Below are 19,520 nucleotides of genomic sequence, written 5' to 3'. Positions count from 1 at the left end.
TAGCAAGTATCAGAATTCCATTTCTTTGTAACATTTACTGATTTTTTTTAAGAAAGTAGACATATAGACCCCCTCTGCCATACAATAATTTTGCTGGGGGTCTTTGGTTGGGTTATTGGTATTCATTGTGGAGACTAAGAGGCCTCAGTCAGTCTCTGCAGGGATGGGGAAACATGGTGTCTCAGGCTATTCTCACCCCCAGCCAGAGGCCCTTAGAATCTTCCTACCCCCTCTTCTGCTATGTCACTGAGCCTTTCTGAACAAAATAGAGCTCTGATTTAGTGTTGATTTCTCTGTAGACTTTGGATCTATATTTTGATAAAGTTTGAGTAACCACAGTGTCTGTCACCATGTCCTTGGAACTTTTTCAAGCTAGCCATGAGAGCAGTATTTGTGTCACTGCTTCTCATTTAATGGCTCCTGGACTCAGGCAGATGAGGTGCAGGTGAATTGTCTCCTGATAGAGAGTTGGCTTCTCTTCTTGATATGTAGATGTATCATTCTTCTCCCCTATATTATTCTCTATCTTTAAAATAGAACATATTTCTCACCAAAAGGAGAGCAGTTTGAATAAAAGGGGATGAGCTTAGTCATTAGAAAGGTATATTGGTATGAATATCCATTCTTCTTAGTTAGAAAGCAGTGGAGTTTCTCAGTAGAGCCTATTGGTTTCCTGTTCTAGGAATGTAGTTTAGTTTCCAGAGTTTATATAAAATCACTACTGAGTGTATATCATGTTCAGTCAGTAAGCAATTGGTTGCCTACATTGGCTGTGTGTCACTATTGCACAAGTGTGTACTTCTTGCTTAGCTGGTTGAATTTGTAACTCACAGGGTATCCTGCTTAATCAATCTGTTGGTAACTGTTATTCTTTGGCTGCAACTCATAATACTTTCCAGTACTATAAGGGCTAGCCAGGAGTGAATTAGATTTTCTCTCAGTTTCAGCATGATCACTTAATGTCCTATGGCTGCAGAAATTGATACCTTTAGCAATAAGGAGTTACCTTTTAGCTCTTGTGGGTAACTAATTGTTTTCTCAATAGTCTATATTATTTTGGGGACCTCATGTGTCCTTGACTAACACATCACTGTGGGGGAACCCACTTGTAGTCCTGGGAATTACCAACCCATACCCATGATTTTAGGGTAATGCTTTCCCCACCTTTTATGGAACTGTTCTGTTCAAGTCCCCCTTGCCTTCATTGAGGGTAATGAGTCGTAGAGTGGTATCATGGAAGAAGGTTTCTGTGGGATTGATTCATGTTACCATTAGTTTTGTGTTTCCCCCATGCCTCCCCTTCCTCCACCCCCTAGGCCTTTCCATACCTTTCTTTTTGTTGATCACTGACCTGTCCATTAGCCCTTCTTCCCTTCCCTCACTATTTCCTGTTATTCCAGTCTTCATTCTAATACCATGTCTATATTGTAGATATTTATTATGGCTTACAAGTAACTGATGCTGGACCAGGTTAAGAAGTGAATATGAGAGAGGTCATGCAGTGACTGTCTTTCTGAGCCTGTATGACCTCACTCAGCATGATTTTTCAAGTTTCTTCATTTTCCTGAAAACTTGGTTGCTTCATTTTTCTTTACCACTTATAGTTGGATATAATAACAGTCCTATTTTCAGCCTTTTCAGGAGTCTCCATACTGATTTCCATAGTTGCTATACAAGCTTGCACTCCTACCAGCAATGGATGTGAGTTCCTCTTTCCCCACACTCCGTCCATCATGTACTGACATTTGATTTTTGGATGGTTGATATTCTGATTGGAATGAGATGGAATTTCATAGTCATTTTAATTTGCATTTCCTTGATGAATAGAGATGCTTAATATTCCTTTAAGTGTTTAATGTCCATTTGTAATTCTTCTTTTGAGAACTCTCTGATCAATTCATTGCCTCATTTTTTTGAGTGAGGTGCTTAATCTTTTTTATTGTTTAGATTTTTTGAGTTCTTTGTAGATTCTAGATATTAAACCTTTACTGGAGTTATAGCCAGTGAAGGTTTTCTCCCATTCAGTAGGTTATCTATTGACTGTGTAGAGACTGTATAGTTGCTAGTAACTTTCATGAAGTCCATCTGTTTTTAAGGCTTCATGCACATACCACATTTTATGTATCCATTTATCAATTGATGGACATTTGATTTGTTTCCATCTTTTGGCTACTGTGTCTAATGGCAATATGTATACATGTTATTCTTTGTTTTGTTTTATTTATTTCAGAAGGGCAGAGAGAAAAGAGAGTGAAAGAGAGAGAGAGCAAGAAAGAAACAACGAAAGAAGCAAAAAAGAATGGCCTGTCAAAGTCTCTTGCTGCTGTATGGCATGAGTACCAAGGTCAGCAGGCTTTGCAAGCAAGCATCTTTAACTGCTGAGCCATTCTCTCAGGCCCTCTTTTTTTAAATTTCTTAACATATTTTTCTTTCTTTATTTTTTCTCAATTTTCATTAACATTTTCCATGATTATAAAAAGTATCCCATGGTAATACCCTCCCCCCCAACACTTTCCCCTTTGAAATTCCATTCTCCATCATATCTCCTCCCCATCTCAATCAGTCTCTCTTTTATTTTGATGTCATGGTCTTTTCCTCCTCTTATGATGGTCTTGTGTAGGTAGTGTCAGGCACTGTGAGGTAATGGATATACAGGCCATTTTAGGTCTGGAGGGAGCATGTTGTAAGGAGTCCTGCCCTTCCTTTGGCTCTTACATTCTTTCCGCCACCTCTTCTGCATTAGACCCTGAGCCTTGGAAGGTGTGATAGAGATGTTACTCAGTACCCCAGTCACTTCTTTTCAGCACTATGATACCTTCTGAGTCACCCCAAGGTAACTGCCATCTGAAAAGAGAAGATTCTCTACCCAAAGTGAGAGTAGTGTTGATATAAGGGTATGAATATTAAGAGAAGTGCTTACAGGGCAGCTTGATAAGCATAGTGTATTCATTTTTCCAATCAGCAGATGTTACACCCCTAGAGCTCATGACTACCCATCTCAGGCCCTCTTTTAAGATAATAGGAATTTTAGGAACTTTTTTATTGTGATTCATGTTTTACTCATGTTTATTTATACTGAAAATTTCTTCATGTGCTTATATTCAATTTATATATCCTCTTAGAAGAATTATCTATTTTTTGGTATGAAATATCTATTTTCGTCCTTTACATATTTTTAATTTGTTAAATATTTTGTAGTATACTTTTATTTTCTGGATGCTAACTTGTTACAAAGTATATTATTTACAACATTGAATTTTTACCCCCTTTTGGTAGTGTTCTTTGATAAACCCAAAGTTTTAAATTTTCATAAAGTCCAACTGACTATTTTGTTTGCCTATGATTTTAATACTATCCAATAAATTTGACCAAAATGAAGCAGAATTTGAAAACACTGCATGGTGAAAAAAAATGAATCTGTAAGTGATATTTATTTATGGTCAAATACCATAAAAGATTTTTTAAAAATATGTTTCTATAGCCTAGAAGTAAGTTCCTTATTGAATTCTTCTTTCTGCTGCTTATAGTAATATTTTCTTAATCCACAAAGAATGGATTTTAGCACTATCATCTAGGTTGTAAAGATTTCTTGGTCTTCAGCACCATATGCTGTTGGTATAGAACATGGAGTGACCTGGCTGGAATCTGGAAGAGAGTCAGTCCCCAAACAGCTTGTCTAGTGCCAGAAGGTGCTACATGAGCAACTGGGTGAAAATGACCAACATCTGTCCAAGCAACTTGTGGTCTAAGCTACCCAGTAGTAAACAACCTGACAAGATGCTCACAAAGTGCAGTAGTGACACACAGCCATTGTGGGTAACCAGATGCTCTTAATTTGGCTAATTGATCTGCTCAGTGGAACAGAACCCATAACTGGAGCTGGGAAACAAGAGAGAACCATGTCAAAAAAAATGAGCCTTCTCTTCACTATTAAGCTTCCACCAATTGTGGCCTACACCTATTAAATTCTCTCTAAAATAATAATGGTTATCCCATCTATCTGGTGCTGACTTCACTCTCTGTTATAGAAATTGCTTCTCTTTTTCAGATGGATGCAGATCCTGATGAGAGAATCAGCACATCACACCTCAACAGGGCCCCAGCTGAAACCAAGAGTAATTGGTAAAATGAGCAAGAGTGCTACTTTCTTGGTGAACCTGGTACCAGCACAAGGATGAAGGAGGTAGACACAGAGAACACTCGACTCCTACCAAACCAGATATCCAGAGACACAGAAGCTCCCAAGACCTCTTCACTGAAGCAGGCCTAAAAGGAACTCAACATGACTCAGGGAAATTTGCAGAAGAGGGGGTGGAAAGAATGTTAGAGTGACATGCTGAGACATTATGCACGTAGACATTGCCACTTACCATAACTGATGGCTAACCCTACAATGCACAACCCATGCTTCAGAACCTGATCTAAGTATTTTATATCCATTAACTCACTCCTTAGACCATCTATCCTTTGTTGTCTTCATCATCTCCATTTTATAGGCCAAAAAGCAAACGCACAGAGAAAAATCAACTCCTACCAAACCAGATATTCAGAGACCCAGAGGCCCCCAACACCTCATCACTGAAGCAGACCAAAAATGAACCCAACATGGCTCAGGGAAATTTTTCAGAAGAGGAGTGGAAAGGATGTCAGAGCCGCATGTTGGGTCATGATATGTAGAGACATTTATCCTACCCTTAACTGTGGGCTAACTCCAGAATGTATGACACATATACCTCAACAAGGAGGGGCCAGGGGGAAGGGACAGGACATGTATGAGTCTAACAATGGTACCAAATTGACTGTATTCTCTGAGTACAAAACTAATTAATAATAAAAAGGTAAAAATAATAAATAAAAATGAACAAAAAATTAAAAATAATAAATAAAATTTAATTTAATTTAATTAAAAAAAAGAATACACAGAGAAGTTAGGAAATGAACCAAAGTTAGCCAGGCATGGTGCTACATGCCTTTAATTACAGCACTCAGGAGGCTGTGTAAGATGATGATTGCCATGAGTTAGATGTCACCCTGAGTCTACATAGTGAATTTCAGGTCAGCCTGGGCTAGAACAAAACCCAACCAAGAAAAACAAAACATGAAACCATACTAAAAAAGAAATGAGGGCTGGAGAGATGGCTTAGTGGTTAAGCACTTGACTGTGAAGCCTAAGGACCCTGTTTCGAGGCTCGATTCCCCAGGACCCAAGTTAGCCAGACACACAAGGAGGCACATGTGTCTGGAGTTCGTTTGCAATGGCTGGAGGCCCTGGCTCGCCCACTCTGCACTCTCTCTCTCTCTCTCTGCCTCTTTATCTCTCTGTCTGTTGCTCTCAAATAAATAAATAAAAAATTAAAAAAATAAAAATTTAGAAAAAAGAAAAGAACCAAACTGATAAAGTAAATGGCAGAGTGAGCCTAGTAGCCCATGCTTTCCACTGCTACTCCATGCCATCTCTCCCCAATGGAGGCTGTGGTTGAGGGAGACTCTGGAACTTTTCATCATCTTACTCATCTTACCTCATCTCACCAAAGGAAAAAAAGACCTACATTCTTCTTTTAATATTCAAGGTTCTTTAAAATTTGTCTCCAGCTTTTATTTCAAGGTTTTCTTCAATGTTCCTGGTTTTGTTTCAACAAGTAAACTTAAACATTGCAGAACTTTTCTCGAATGCCATTGCTTATTATTATCATTTCCTACAGCTAAGTCTATTTTCACCTCATAATCTTCACCTATTAATATTCTTTCTGTCCATCTTAGTCTGGTTTTCAAATACAATTGTTTTATTTTCCTTTCCTGTATGACTAACTTCATTACAACCTTCATTTCCACATACATCCACTTATTCACTACATAGCACCTTGAAAATATTATTTTGCTTTATTTTATGGCCATTTACACACATGACATATTGTAATAGGTCATAAACATGGTAGACAAGCACCATCTAGTTTCTATTTTATACATTCCAGAATGACTAGCACTGGGCCATAATGTATATCGTGTTGATATTATTAATCAAACTATGGCTGAGGACTGCATTTGAATGAGAGACTGTATATAAACAAACCTTTCTTCAAAAACTTCTATTGTGATTGATGAGAATCTTGAAGCCAGAGAAGGAAAGTCATATGTCAACTGATGTCATCAACCTGGTTTCAAACCAATCAGAAGAAAGAAAACTTTTCAAACAAAAGTTGATTTTGGAATAAATGATGGATTTTGTGTATTGTATCAGGAAGGTTGCTTAATAAATGAATTTGATTTGACTGATGTAGCAAGTCATCTTTAGAACAGTGTAGAATGGTGAGGGAAAATATTAATGAAAAGAAATAGAGAACAAGGATTATTAAAAGCTGAAGTAACTAAATATTTAGAAGAATTATGAAAATTTGTAATGTAAGTACTGATTTCTAAGACGGATTAGAGACCAGGATTCTCAGACTTTCAGATTTTGCCAGCAAGCTCTCACTAGCCTAGGTGGCCTCTAAATCTTTACATAGCAGAGGATGCTCTTGACATCTGATCCTCCAGCCTTTGCCTCCTGAGTGCTGGGTTTACAGGCATATTTGGTCATGAGGATTAACATCACTCATGCAACCCTAAGTAATAAGGAGAATAGTATGTCACTGGTCTCTTAACTTTATAAAGAGAAAATAGCAAGAGTAGTCTTTTAATCTAACTCAGGGTGATTAAGAAGGATGCTAAGGTTCTCTTTAGTTTGATAGCTATCAGAAAGAGTCAGCTGTTTGGTGTGAAAAGATCACAACAGTCTCAGTCACACTGAGAGGTTCTACAGCGAGATATCAGACATTCTGGAGGGCTGGAAACTTGGGGTATGCAGAGGAGCTGGGTAAGTGTCAAGAATAAGGAAGAAATGAATCCAAAATGGGTTGAAGGCTGACCACAAATGAGTAGCTTCTTATCCATTTTATTTTACTTCTTATTTATTTATTTATTTACTTATTTATCTATTTATCTTTGAGAAAGAGAGGAGAGAGAGAATGGGTACGTGGCAGCGCTCCCTGCAATTGCAAATGAACTACAGACACTGGTCAGTTTGTGCATTTGGCTTTATGTGGATATTAGAAATTGAACCTGGCTGTCAGGCTTTGCAAGCAAAGTGTCTTTAACTACTGAGCCATCTCTCCAGCCCCCTTCTTATCCACTCTAAGGTTATAGAGTGAAATGGTCAGACGTCTGTTTTCAGAAGGCAGGGCAGGCCCCACAGTTAGGATGGATGACTTTCCTTTCCTACCAAGGCTCCATGATCACTAGGAGAGGTCTCAAATGCAGAAATGTCAAGAACAGAAACTTGCTGTAAGACACTGAAAGGAAAATACAGCTGAAATTCTGGCCTGAGCACCCAGGGAAGGGGCTATCAACAGCCTGAGGACTCCAAGCTTCCAGGAGAAAGTTCTGATTGTTGCCTCAGCCACATCCACTCAGAATGCGAATCCATGGTTATTAAGAAAGTGGTGCTGAGGGTCCTCAGCAGGAAGATAGCATGATAAAGACAAAATGAGGACTTTGAGGGAGGGGGAAGCTTGAAATCTGGTCCTTTTGGAGCAGTTTAAAACCTAGATTGCTCTGCCTGGAGGGAACACGTTCATACACTAGGTGCTTGGGGCTGACCTTTCATGTTATAGCTGGGAAAAGTAAATTATGCTCTCATGAGGAACTTGAGAGACTACAGTAGAAATGCAGACCTCTAGAGAGAGATAAGATAGCCCTAGCAATTAGGCTTTTGTAGTCTATCTAATCCAGTAGCATATAATAATGGTGAACCAAGAATGTAAATGGGGGTGGGGAGAACCAAAGAGATTGTGAGAGTTTTCTTTGCTTACCACTCCATTTATGGATATCTCTAAATCTAAGCCTGGTGAATCTTGGTGTTGCTTTCACTATGATTTGAAATCTTCAAAGAAAAGTTCCCTTGGGGTCCTCCATTCTCAGAAACCAACCAGTTCTGACAGTTTGGACCACATCCTAATCTGCAACCTGGTTTCTAAATTTTAAGGGAAGAAGCTTTTTCTGTCAAGTCCTGTGTGTTCAATAGAAAAGCACCATCTCTAGTTATTTGGATATTTTATTTATTTGAGGAAGAAAAAGCATGGGCACCCCAGGGCTTCCTGCACACAAACTCCAGATGCATGCACCACTTTGTACATCTGGCTTTACATGGGTACTGTTGAATAGAAACCAAGATGCCAGTCTTTTGCAAACAAGTGCCTTTCACCACTGAGCCATCTCTCCAGCCCTTCGAGACATTAGGGTTTAATGCCAAGAGATACTGGCAGGATTCAAAGCCATAGGAAGTGAGAGGCACCTGCATAGAACCAACAGGGAGATGGCAGGTCAAGGAGGAGGAAGAAAGAGAGGATGAAGAGTAAGGGGAGGAAGAGGAAGAGAGGGAGGAAGAAAAGCTAGAAGGTTTAAAGGGTTATGGAAAGAGGAAGAGGGAAACTGCCTTGTTTGGAGGGTCCTTGAGTGATATGCTGAAGTGGGAACAGAGAGAAGAGGAGGAGGGAGAAATTGGAATGGAGAACTCTGAGTCTGTAACAGGTCATGTTCCTCTTTGCATAGGCATTGCATACTTTTCTGGATATACTTGGGCTGATAGAGAAGGAGAAATTTAAAGGAACCAATGAGGGAGGTGCAAATAAAAGATATAATTCAGGATTCTAGGCAGGGCAGCTGGAGAGACTTATCCATTCCCAAGGGCAAACAATTGAATTACAGTTGGAAGTGTAGAGGCTATGAAGGGATGAATGAAAGAAAGATAGCTGATTTTCTAAATATTTACGGAGGCAAACATTTGGAACATAATTTGGTTTTGATACAACTGTAATGTTATTCCTCTCTATGGAGCAACATGCCAGATCCTTAGGACACCATGCTTGGTGCCCAATGGGCAGTAATTGCCCAATTGCTAACACAATACCTCCTTTTAGTGCATGTTCATCTGCAGAATTGTAACAGATTGCTATCTTTCTCGTGTTTGTGAGTAGTGAATACCATATGGTATGACTCAATGGGTTTGTTTTAAGAAAAATGCAAGAGGAAGACCAAGGAAGGATTAAACTTGCATATCTCCTAAAAATGAAGGAATTTTCTATGTAAATCTGGGGTAATGGGAATAAGTAGCAATTTTTCTGTCTAGAAAAAAAAAGGCTTTTATAACAGTTCACTCCCAGATTTCTGACACATTTTGTGAAAAAAGGTAATAATTCCCCAAAGAATCTGTAAACATTATTCCTTTTTATAGAAATAGAAAATCATGATTGGGTAGAAAATAACTTCATTATAGTTTGGGGTGATGTAGAATGTGCCTGTCATACTTTGCAATAAGAGTCATTCGTGTGTTTGTGAGGTGGGTGTACCACAACAAATAATTCTAAATTTCAGAAGAAACTTCACTAAAACTATTGTCTTCACAGACTTTATTTATTTATTTTTTTAATTTCAGAGTTATGGAGAGAGATAATTGGTGCAGAGCCACCTTGTGAGCATGTGAGGCCTTGCACTTGCCTCACCTTTGTGCATCTGGCTCAACTGGGATCTGGGGAGTTGAACATGGGTCCTTAAGCTTCTCAGGCGCCTAAACACTTATCCAATTCTCCAGTACTTGTGTAATTTTTAATTTATATTTTTTGAAGCAGGGTCTCACTCTCACCCATGCTGAGTTGGAACTCACTCAAAAGTCCCAGTCTGGCATCCAATTTATGGTGATCCTCTTACCTTGACCTCCCCAGTGTTGGGAATAAAGGTATTCACCACAACACCTGGCTAAGCTTTTTCTTTCATCTATTAAACAGCATCATGATATAGTTTGAAGTAAAGTCTGAGGAAACTGCTGCCAATTCAGTAAAGCTAAAAGAAAAGCAAAAATATAAATCTTTATTTTAAAAATTACCTCCCAAATATGCATTTATGACAAACATTAAGTCATACAATCTTAACATATTTTCACTTTCTTCTGATCTCATTACTGAAGCCATATTGCACTGGAATGGGGAGGGGCCAGTGATTTTCCACCTGTCAGGGACAATTGGAGGTAGACAAAGCACAACTGTACTTATTCATAGTCACTGGAATGCTTTTGCCCTGGATTTTTGCCTGGCTTCCTTTTGCAGTTTCAAGGGTAGGCATAGAATGTCTCCTTATTAATTTTGGCTTTGTAAACTTTTAAGCTTGAATTTTCTATAATACTTGAAAACCATACACTGATAACTGACTTCTGAGTGAGTGCCTGGCCAGCCTGAGTGAACTGAGTTTCAGGTAGCCTCTATTTCTTTCTCACCGAGTGTCAACCAAAGCCTTCTTTCCTTTTCTTTTGCTAAAATAGATCAGTTTGTTGGAAGTTGACATGATAATGGGCAGCAATGTATGCCAAACACAAAGAGAGCAACAATCTCATGTAATTTCTTCAACGCTCAAATACACTGAGCTATAAAGATTGTTGATGGGAGCTATGAGGAATATTTAAATACTAAGTTTATTAACTCCATTCATTTTCTTTTGATTGAAATAGAATTGTGTAAAGAGTCATCATTACAGTGGGAGTTTAAGGTAGATGACTGATTGAGATGGTATTTTATTAACTCTAGACTTTGCTTGAAGATTACCCGAAAGGATTGTATTAGTTTCTATGCTTAAGACAGGCTCAGAAGCAACATTTCCATATCTAATGCTCATAGAGTTGACATATAATGTCCCACTTAAATGAAGATTGTTTAGTGGGATATTCAGACTCATGCATTGAGGAATCCTGTGAGTATAGCAGCTGCATCCCTGGGAAGATGATGGGCACTTTTTAAAGTATGACAATATTAGTAAGCACAAGAAAGCAAACAAACAGACAATAACTTAGGACTCTGAGAGGAAGTTAAGAGATAGTCATGCCACCAAGTACAGTGTACATGTTTACCATTACTTGTACTAAGCAGAAATTATGTATCTGTTTAATGTCTCTCCTATATGATATTCAAATCCTGTGTCTTTATTTAGATTTAATAGTGCATCTTGTTTCTTTTTGGATAACTACAACACTCCTTTTCTTTCTTGATCTTTGTTTCTCTTCTCTCTTTGAGTCTCTCTCTCTCTCTCCCCCTTCTTGCTACTTCCTCCATTCCCAGTCAATACTTATTTGCTTTGATTTACAAAAGGTGTCATTGGAAAATAATATCCGAATTACTTTTTATTCACCTGCGTAGTGTTCCAGATCATCTCCTCTCACTTGTAGATATGCCTAACATTAAATAATGATTTGCTGTTGCATAGCATGCGTGTAACAAGAACCTATCATTATAATTTAAGCATGTATTTCTGCTTAGTGGCAATATAGAAAAATTATTAATTAGCTAATTTTACAAAAGAATATACAGAAGCTTCTTTGTAGCCTTGGGGTAAAGTACTGTGATTTACCAATATCACATGAATTAAATGAGGAGAATGACACAAAGGCAAAGATTTTTTTAAAGAAGAAATCTGATAATCACAGGAGCACATTTATAGAAGGGATGATATTGACATGCTGAGTTTGAGCCTTATTTTTCTTAGGATGTCTTTCTTTGTGCCTCTTTATAAGGTCATTTTTAGTAGGTCCCAGGATAAAAATTATGATCAGATAAATGAAATGAGAATTTAATTTGTTTTAAATGAGGTTAGACATTATCGTGTACTTCTCCAGCCTAGTGGCTCAAATGGCTTCAAACACAGCTCAGAGACCTGCTACAGGTAAGACCTGGCACACCATATGCCAGCCAAGTGTAGGATTATCAAGCTCCATCCATATGCACACCAGAGATCTGCAGAGATCAGCCCCTTCAGCAAATTTAGGATTATTCAGAATTTGAAGATAATCTTTGAAAAAATAGTTTTTGAAGTATAATGGATAATAATAATAAACTGCACTGAAAATGCTCAGCTTGATTAACTTTAGTGTACAGATTCATTCTTGAAGCCATCATCATAATTAATATAAATATATTGGTCACCTCCCAGTTTCTTTACAATCGTCTCCCCTACCACTTCCTGTTTATTCTACACAGCTTAATAATTCTTAAAGTTATCGGTCACAGTATAACTAATTCATTTTTAGATGAATAGTATTCTATTGAATGGATATACCACATTTTATTCAGAACTGATAGATATTGGAGTGAGTCCACCTATGAGTATAATTATTATTAGAAACAAGTCTTTGTACAAATATACATTCTTCTTTTGGGTAAGTGCTTAGGATAATATGATAAAATACATATTTACTTTTGTATGAAGTTGCCAAATCATTTTTCAAAATATTTGTATCATTTTATATTCTCACAAGAAGTATATGAGAGATATTCAGTCCTTCAATACTTTGCCACATTAGAATGGTTAGTCTTTCTAATGGTAAGCAGTCTAATGACTATTTAGTAATATCTCATGCCTTTATTCCTTTTTTATTTGTTAATATGATGGCTGGTTTCTTTAGTTACACTGATTTTTTATTCTATCTTAATACTTTAATTATGATGTATAGTCCTTTAAACATATTTTAGAAACAAATGTTAATTTTGTTTAGTTTCTTATGTTTATGAAGAATATTGTCCTGTATTTATTTTTATTTTCTTATGAGATCTATTTTCTGATGTTGCAAATGTGGCTGTATAAAGTAAGCCAGAATATATTCTCCTTGTTTCAGTGTTCTGCAAGAATTTGTGTAGGCTATTTCTCCTTCAAATGGTTGGAAGAAGCCACTGTTGAAGCTACTTAGACTTGAGATTTTTCTTTGTAGGGAAATTTTCAACTAGAAATTCAATCTCTATATGGATATATAGGTCACTAAAAATTATATAGTTTTTGAAGTTTTTATTTTCCAATAAATTTGTTCATAAAGTTTTTATAATATTACTATGATCTCATTCAAACTTTCTATGAACTTGTGGGGGCACTCTCATACTTGACTGATAATTCCTGTCTCTTTTTCTTTTAAACTTTATTATATTTTATTTGTTAGAGAGAGAAAGAGAAATGCAGAGAGAGAGAATGAGTGTGCCAGAGCCTACAGCAAATGAACTCCAGACACATGTGTCACCTTGTGTATCTGGCTTACATGGGTCCTGGGGAATTGAACCTGGGTCTTTTGGCTTGGCAGGCAAGTGCCATAAGCACTAAACCATCTCTTCAGCCCTTTACCTTTTTTTCTTGTCAGTAGGTCCAAGAGTGAATTGATTTCATTGATAGTCTTAAAAAACTAACTTCTGGCTATACTGATTATTGTTGTTTTCCATTTTCTCCCATCCAAGTACTAAAGATTGGGCATGTTCAGGGTGGCATGGCTTTAGACTGCTCTATTTTCTGTGTGACTATCTACATTCTGTTTTTACTACTACCCTATTTCTTGTACTTAGTTTGAGTTTATTTTTCTATCTGTAATTTTCCTTGGTAGAAGTAGAGGTCATTGACTTGGGAGCTTTACTTTCATAAAAATTGGACTTTAATTTTATAAAGTTACCTTTGTAGAGTACTTTTAACAGTGACTTATAATCTTTTACATTTGATTTTATTTTTTCACTTTAATCCAAAACTATTTTATCTATTTATCTTTTTAATTCACCAATTACTTAAGTTTGTTCTTAAGGTTCCAGTTATTTTATGGTTTCCCAAAGTTCTTTCTTTTATTGGTTTATATTTGCTGAGGCAGCATGCATTGTGAAATTCTTTTTAATTTTTTGAAGGTTGGGTTATGCCTTGAATGTATTCTATGGTGACATGTCATAGGAATTTAAATTATATTGCTTGATAGCATAGCTCACATCTTCTACACTTAAATTTTTATCTACATGTTTTAGTAAATATTGAGAAAGACATTGAATCTCTTGTAATTACAGATGTTTCTACTTCTTTCTGTCTGGACAGTTCTGTCTTATGTATTTTGAAGCTCCATCATTAAATGCATAAACCTTTGTGACTTATGTATTTTGGATGAAGATATCCATTTATCATTGTAAAATGACTTTATTTATCTTTGGTAATAATCTTCGCTGTGAAATTTACTTTTTAGAAAATTTAAATCATTTTACATGGCATTTTTTTCTTGTCCTTCCACTTTTAATCTATTTTTCTTTATATATACTGGATTTTTATGGGTGGCACTACATATTTGGATCTTTAATATGATATTACTTTCAGGTTTGGGGAACTGAATCATTTGCATTTAATGCTTCTTAGTTTGATGATGTATAAGTACATTTTTCAATTATATTAATTTTCTCTATTTTACACTGTCTTTAGGATTACTTGAATATTTTAAAAATCTTTTTAATTTACTTTTTAAAATACTTTAAAATTTTTATTTATTTATGACAGAGAAAGAGAAAGATGGGTGGGGGGGTGGTGAGGGCAATGAATGAATGATAAGATTGAGTAAGCCAGGACCTCTGCCCACTGCAGATGAACTCCAAACTCGTATGCTATCATGTGCATCTGGCCTATGTGGGGACTGGAAAACCAAACCTAGTCCTTATTTATTTGAGACACCGAGAGAGAGGGAGAATACATGTCTAAAATGTATATATATGTGTGTGGTTATTTTGTACTTATATATGTAATACTCCAGTTATAAAATCACTATTATAACTTACTGGATATATTGTGCTCTTAATTTACAAATGGGATTCTCTGTGATAAAGATATTAATATTATACATAAAAATAAAGGAAGAAGGAGAGGGAGAGAGAGAGAGAGAGAGAGAGAGAGAGAGAGAGAGAGAGAGGGAGAGGGGGAGGGGGAGGGAGAGGGAGAGAGAGAGAAGGGGGGAGAGGGAGAAGGAGAGAGAGAGGGGGGCAGATAGAATTGGCATGCCTCTAGCCACTTCAAACAAACTCCAGACGCATGTGCCAACTTGTGCATCTGGCTTACATGGGCCCTGATGAATCGAACCTGTGTTCTTTGGCTTTTCTGGCAAGCACCTTAACCACTAAGCTATCTCTCCATCCCTTGAATTTTTATTTTCTCAATTTACTTACATAGGATATTAATTATAATTTGTGGCTTATTATTTACAGTATGTAACTCTCACTTCCAACATAGTTTCAAACAATATATGAAATTTAAGAATTATACTTCAATATCTTGCAACCAACTTAGTATAGCTTTAAAAAAATATGGCACTTGTGATATGGTTTCAATAGTCATTTTATCCTGCTTGAAAATAAGTATTCTGCAGCAATATTCTACAGTCTTTTCATTTTCCCAACATACTTCTAAGGCAATTAGTAAAAATGTAAGGTATGACAAATATTGAACTCAGGCTAGGGAGATGACTCAGTGGGTAAAGCACTTGGTGTTCAAACCTGTGTTCCTGAGTTTGATGCCCAGACGCCATATAAAAATAAGCCAGAGGCTGAGGAAATGGCTTAGCCATTAAGGCATTTGTCTGTGAAGCCTAAGGGCCCTGGTTCAATTCCCCAGGACCCACATATGCCAGACGCACAAAGGGGCACATGCTTCTGGAGTTCCTTTGCAGTGGCTAGAGGCCCTGGCATATCTGTTCTCTCTATCTGCCTCTTTCTCTCTCTCTCAAATAAACTAATAATAAAATATTTTAAAAAAATAAGCCAGAAGCCATAGTGGCCTTCTTTAACCCCATCTTCCTGATGGTGAGGTGAGACGTGGAGATAGCAGAATTTCCCAGAATCTTGAAGTAAGTGCAGCAACAGCAGAGCCAGAGAGAGAAGCCCTGCTTCAGAGTGAGGTGGTAAGATGAGTTTCAGTCTGAAAATTGTCCTATGACCTGCACACATGCACCACTGTATGCACACACCAACACTCACACATGAATATGCACACATGCGCACACTCACAGACTAAAATCATCAGAAAAGAAATACCATTGAAATCAATATATTCTGATACTATATATTCCGAATACATAAAATTTATCTTAGCTTTTATTTTTTGGTGCTATTGTGAAACATTGCTTACTAGTTAAATATTGCTTTTTTTAGGAAAATGTCCTAATTATATGAATACATGTCTAAAATGTATATAGTTATTTAACTATATGTGTCTATAGCTATTTTGTACTTGTATATGTAATACTCCAGTTATGATATCACTATTATAATTTACTGGATATATTGTGATCTTAATTTATAAATGGGATTCTCTGTGATAAAGATATTAATATTATACATCCCAATAAAATATGTAAAAGGAAAAGATTAAAATAAAAATAGAAAAGCGCTGTTTTCCCACTTTGACAACTTTAACTACTGATGTTAGAAAGCACAAGAAATGTTTTATAGTGTTATTTTCTTTTTACTGTTTCTTTTATTTCAAGCTGCAGGTATAAGTGTAGGTTCCTCATGGGTCATGGAGCAAGTGGTTTTGTAAATAAAATCAGAGCCCAGAGCCTCTAAGAGTGTCCTTACATTGAGACAAAACTCATGGATTATTTCAGTATGTAAAAAGCTCACATCTTGAGAATCCATGGTGGGAATTAATCTGATAAATCTGAGATGTATCTTGCTCCAATTAACATCACCATACTACCAACTATAAAAAAGCCCAGGGGCAGACTAGAGAGCATGGCTGAATCAGCACTTTCATGAGTCTGAGCTGTAACCCAACCCATTGACTTCATCACCGCTTTCTTCCAGGTAGAGTAACGAACTTCACTTTCTGTGGCCTGGATCTGTGGCTCAAACCTTTCCATCATGATTGCTGACATGTTCTCGGGTTCAAGACTCCAAACACCCACTCCTTCTGCAGATCCGGCTGCCATGGCAGCTCCCAGGGCAGTTGTTTCAGGCATAACAGACTTAACCACAGGAATATGCAGAATGTCTGCCTGTAGTTGCATAAGAATTTTGTTGGTGCTCATTCTTCCGTCTACTTGTAAATGACTGAGTGGAATTCCACAGTCACGGTTCATGGCCTCCAGAATCTCTCGGGTTTGGAAACAAACAGCTTCTAATGCAGCAAAAGCAATGTGACATTTATTAGTAAACTGGGTGAGGCCACAGATGATACCTCGTGCGCTAGGTTCCCAGTAAGGAGCATATAACCCTGAAAAGGCTGGGACAAAGTAACAGCCATAAGAAGTGCCTGCTTGTTTAGCAAGGTTTTCAACTTCATCTGAGGTCGATATAATTTGGAGATTGTCCCTTAGCCAACGGATGACAGCACCAGCTATAGCAACAGAACCTTCTAAAGCATAACATACTGGCTTATCTTTGCCTAACTTGTAAGCCACTGTAGTCAGAAGGCCATGTTCAGAAAATACGCACTTTCGACCTGTATTACATAATAAGAAACAGCCTGTTCCGTATGTGTTTTTGGCTTGTCCTTCCTGGAAGCACATCTGTCCTACTAAGGCAGCTGACTGGTCCCCCAAACACCCAGATATTGGCACACCTTCCAGGGACCCATCTTTCATTAAGCCATATATCTCAGAAGAGCTCCAGACATTTGGAAGAATGTTCATTGGGATTTCAAAAAAATCACAGAGCTCTTTATCCCACTCCAAAGAGTGGATGTTGAACAGCATGGTCCTGCTTGCATTGGTTACATCCGTACAATGGGTGCCCCCATTGGTTCCTCCAGTCATACTCCAGATAAGCCAAGAGTCAATGGTCCCGAAAAGAGCTCTGCCTTCTTCAACAGCCTTTTGAACGTTTCTCAAATTGTCAAGCATCCAACGCAGTTTCACTGCACTGAAGTAGGTGCTCAGCGGAAGGCCAGTCTTGGATTTAACAAAGTTGTTATTTCCTGGGATCTTCTTGCTGAGAGCTTCCACAGTAGACTGGGTTCTTAGATCAAGCCATACCACGGCATTGTAGAGAGGCTCTCCCGTTAACCTGTCCCAGACCACTGTGGTTTCCCGCTGGTTGCTGACACCGATGGCTTTAATGTTAGAAATGTCAATATTCAGTTCGGCAAGTTTCTCGCAGGTTCTTTCTATACACTCATAGACGGACTGAAGAATTTCCTTGGGGTCTTGTTCCACCCATCCTTCTTTGGGGAAATCTTGTGTTAATTCAACTTGATGATGGCTAAGGAGTTCTGCTGTTTTTGAATTGAAAACCAGAAAGCGAGTGGAGTTGGTGCCCTGGACCACGGCTCCCACCAACGGCCCCACAGTTACTTGCTTCGGAGCTGCCATGAAACCAGCCAGCAGCTTAGGCGCCGTTTCCCCGGTGATGGCGGCGCTGGGGGAGGGGCACCGCTAAGTGCGCAAGTGCGCAGGCGCAGCTGCCTGACCAGGTTCCTGCTTCCTGCAAAACTGGATGCTCATTGGTGCTAATTCCATCCTGCTTTCCCAGGTCCCACCGCAAGCCTCCTATCGGTGATTTAAATTAAGATCAGAAGTGAACTTTGCTCTTCTGTGTGGATCTATATTTCTGTGTTCATTTCCTCACTGCCTGTGAGATCGCCCTCAATATTTTTTTATAGAGCAGGTGGCTGGAGAGAATTTCAATAACAGTTGAAAATCTAAAAATATATTTTGTCTTACTAGTGAAAGCTAATTATTTTCAGGAATCGAATTCTTACTGCCTTCCCATGCCCTTACTTTTAAATTTCGGAAATTCCACTGTCTTTTTTTGCTGTTTCAAGAATGTTGCTTACATAGTTATTTTTGTTGTGTGTGTGTGTGTGTGTGTTACTTTTGTTGTCCATAGTTTTTTTTTTTTTCTCTTTCTCTCACGCAGCACAATGGCTAATTTTATCATGCTGTGCTTTGTGTAGATTCCTTCCCTCCTCCTTTCTATGCTTGCTGCTCATCAAGTCACTTAAATTTGTAGGTTTTAGCTTCCACTGAATTTGGAAAATTTTGACCATTATTTCTTCAAATATCTTATTCTATCTCTCTTCTGTGCTTTAAAGTCTCAAATTGTACCCATTGAACTTATAAGCCCACTGGTATGCTGCTTACTTATAATTATTTTTATTTTCTGTGCCTAAATTTAGAGTTTATAATTGCTCTTTCTAGTTCACTAAACTTTACTTTTTTAGTGGCTAATCTGCTGTTAATTTATCCAGTGTACTTTCCACTTCACATGTAGTTTTTATTCCTAGAAGTTGAATTTGGGTTTTTTTAAGACTGAACTTTTTTTTTTTTAATATTTATTTATTTATTTGAGAGCGACAGACACAAAGAGAAAGACAGATAAAGGGAGAGAGAGAGAATGGGCGCGCCAGGGCTTCCAGCCTCTGCAAACGAACTCCAGACGCGTGCGCCCCCTTGTGCATCTGGCTAACGTGGGACCTGGGGAACCGAGCCTCGAACCGGGGTCCTTAGGCTTCACGGCAAGCGCTTAACCGCTAAACCATCTCTCCAGCCCAAGACTGAACTTTTTTGACCACATGGGATATAGTTAAAATGAATTAATTCCTTTTTCTGCTAATACTAACATCTGTGTCATTTTCTGTTCAATTTGATTGGTTGATTGTCTTATGGCTTGGACTTCCCTGCTGCTTTGCATACCTGATAAGTTTTAGATAGATGCCAGACATTGTGAATTTTGTTT

The 19,520-nt window shown here is 37.8% G+C and overlaps 1 protein-coding gene across 1 annotated transcript; it reads right to left on the bottom strand.

The window, feature by feature from the left end:
- Positions 1-16,489: 16,489 nt before the first annotated feature.
- Positions 16,490-18,154, bottom strand: Gk2 (glycerol kinase 2). Its single transcript, XM_004653478.2, has one exon. It carries the CDS (start codon positions 18,152-18,154, stop codon positions 16,490-16,492), a length of 1,665 nt encoding a protein of 554 aa, XP_004653535.1.
- Between the last annotated feature and the right edge of the window lie 1,366 nt (positions 18,155-19,520).

Source organism: Jaculus jaculus, chromosome 2, assembly GCF_020740685.1.
Source record: "Jaculus jaculus isolate mJacJac1 chromosome 2, mJacJac1.mat.Y.cur, whole genome shotgun sequence".
In the NCBI taxonomy this organism is placed as follows: domain Eukaryota; kingdom Metazoa; phylum Chordata; class Mammalia; order Rodentia; family Dipodidae; genus Jaculus; species Jaculus jaculus.
Note: the sequence above shows the minus strand (reverse complement) of the source record. Positions and strands in the feature narration are given on the sequence as shown.

Coding starts and splice junctions, on each gene's coding strand:
- Gk2 (XM_004653478.2), bottom strand. CDS start 18,154: ATGGCAGCTCCGAAGCAAGTAACTGTGGGGCCGTTGGTGGGAGCCGTG.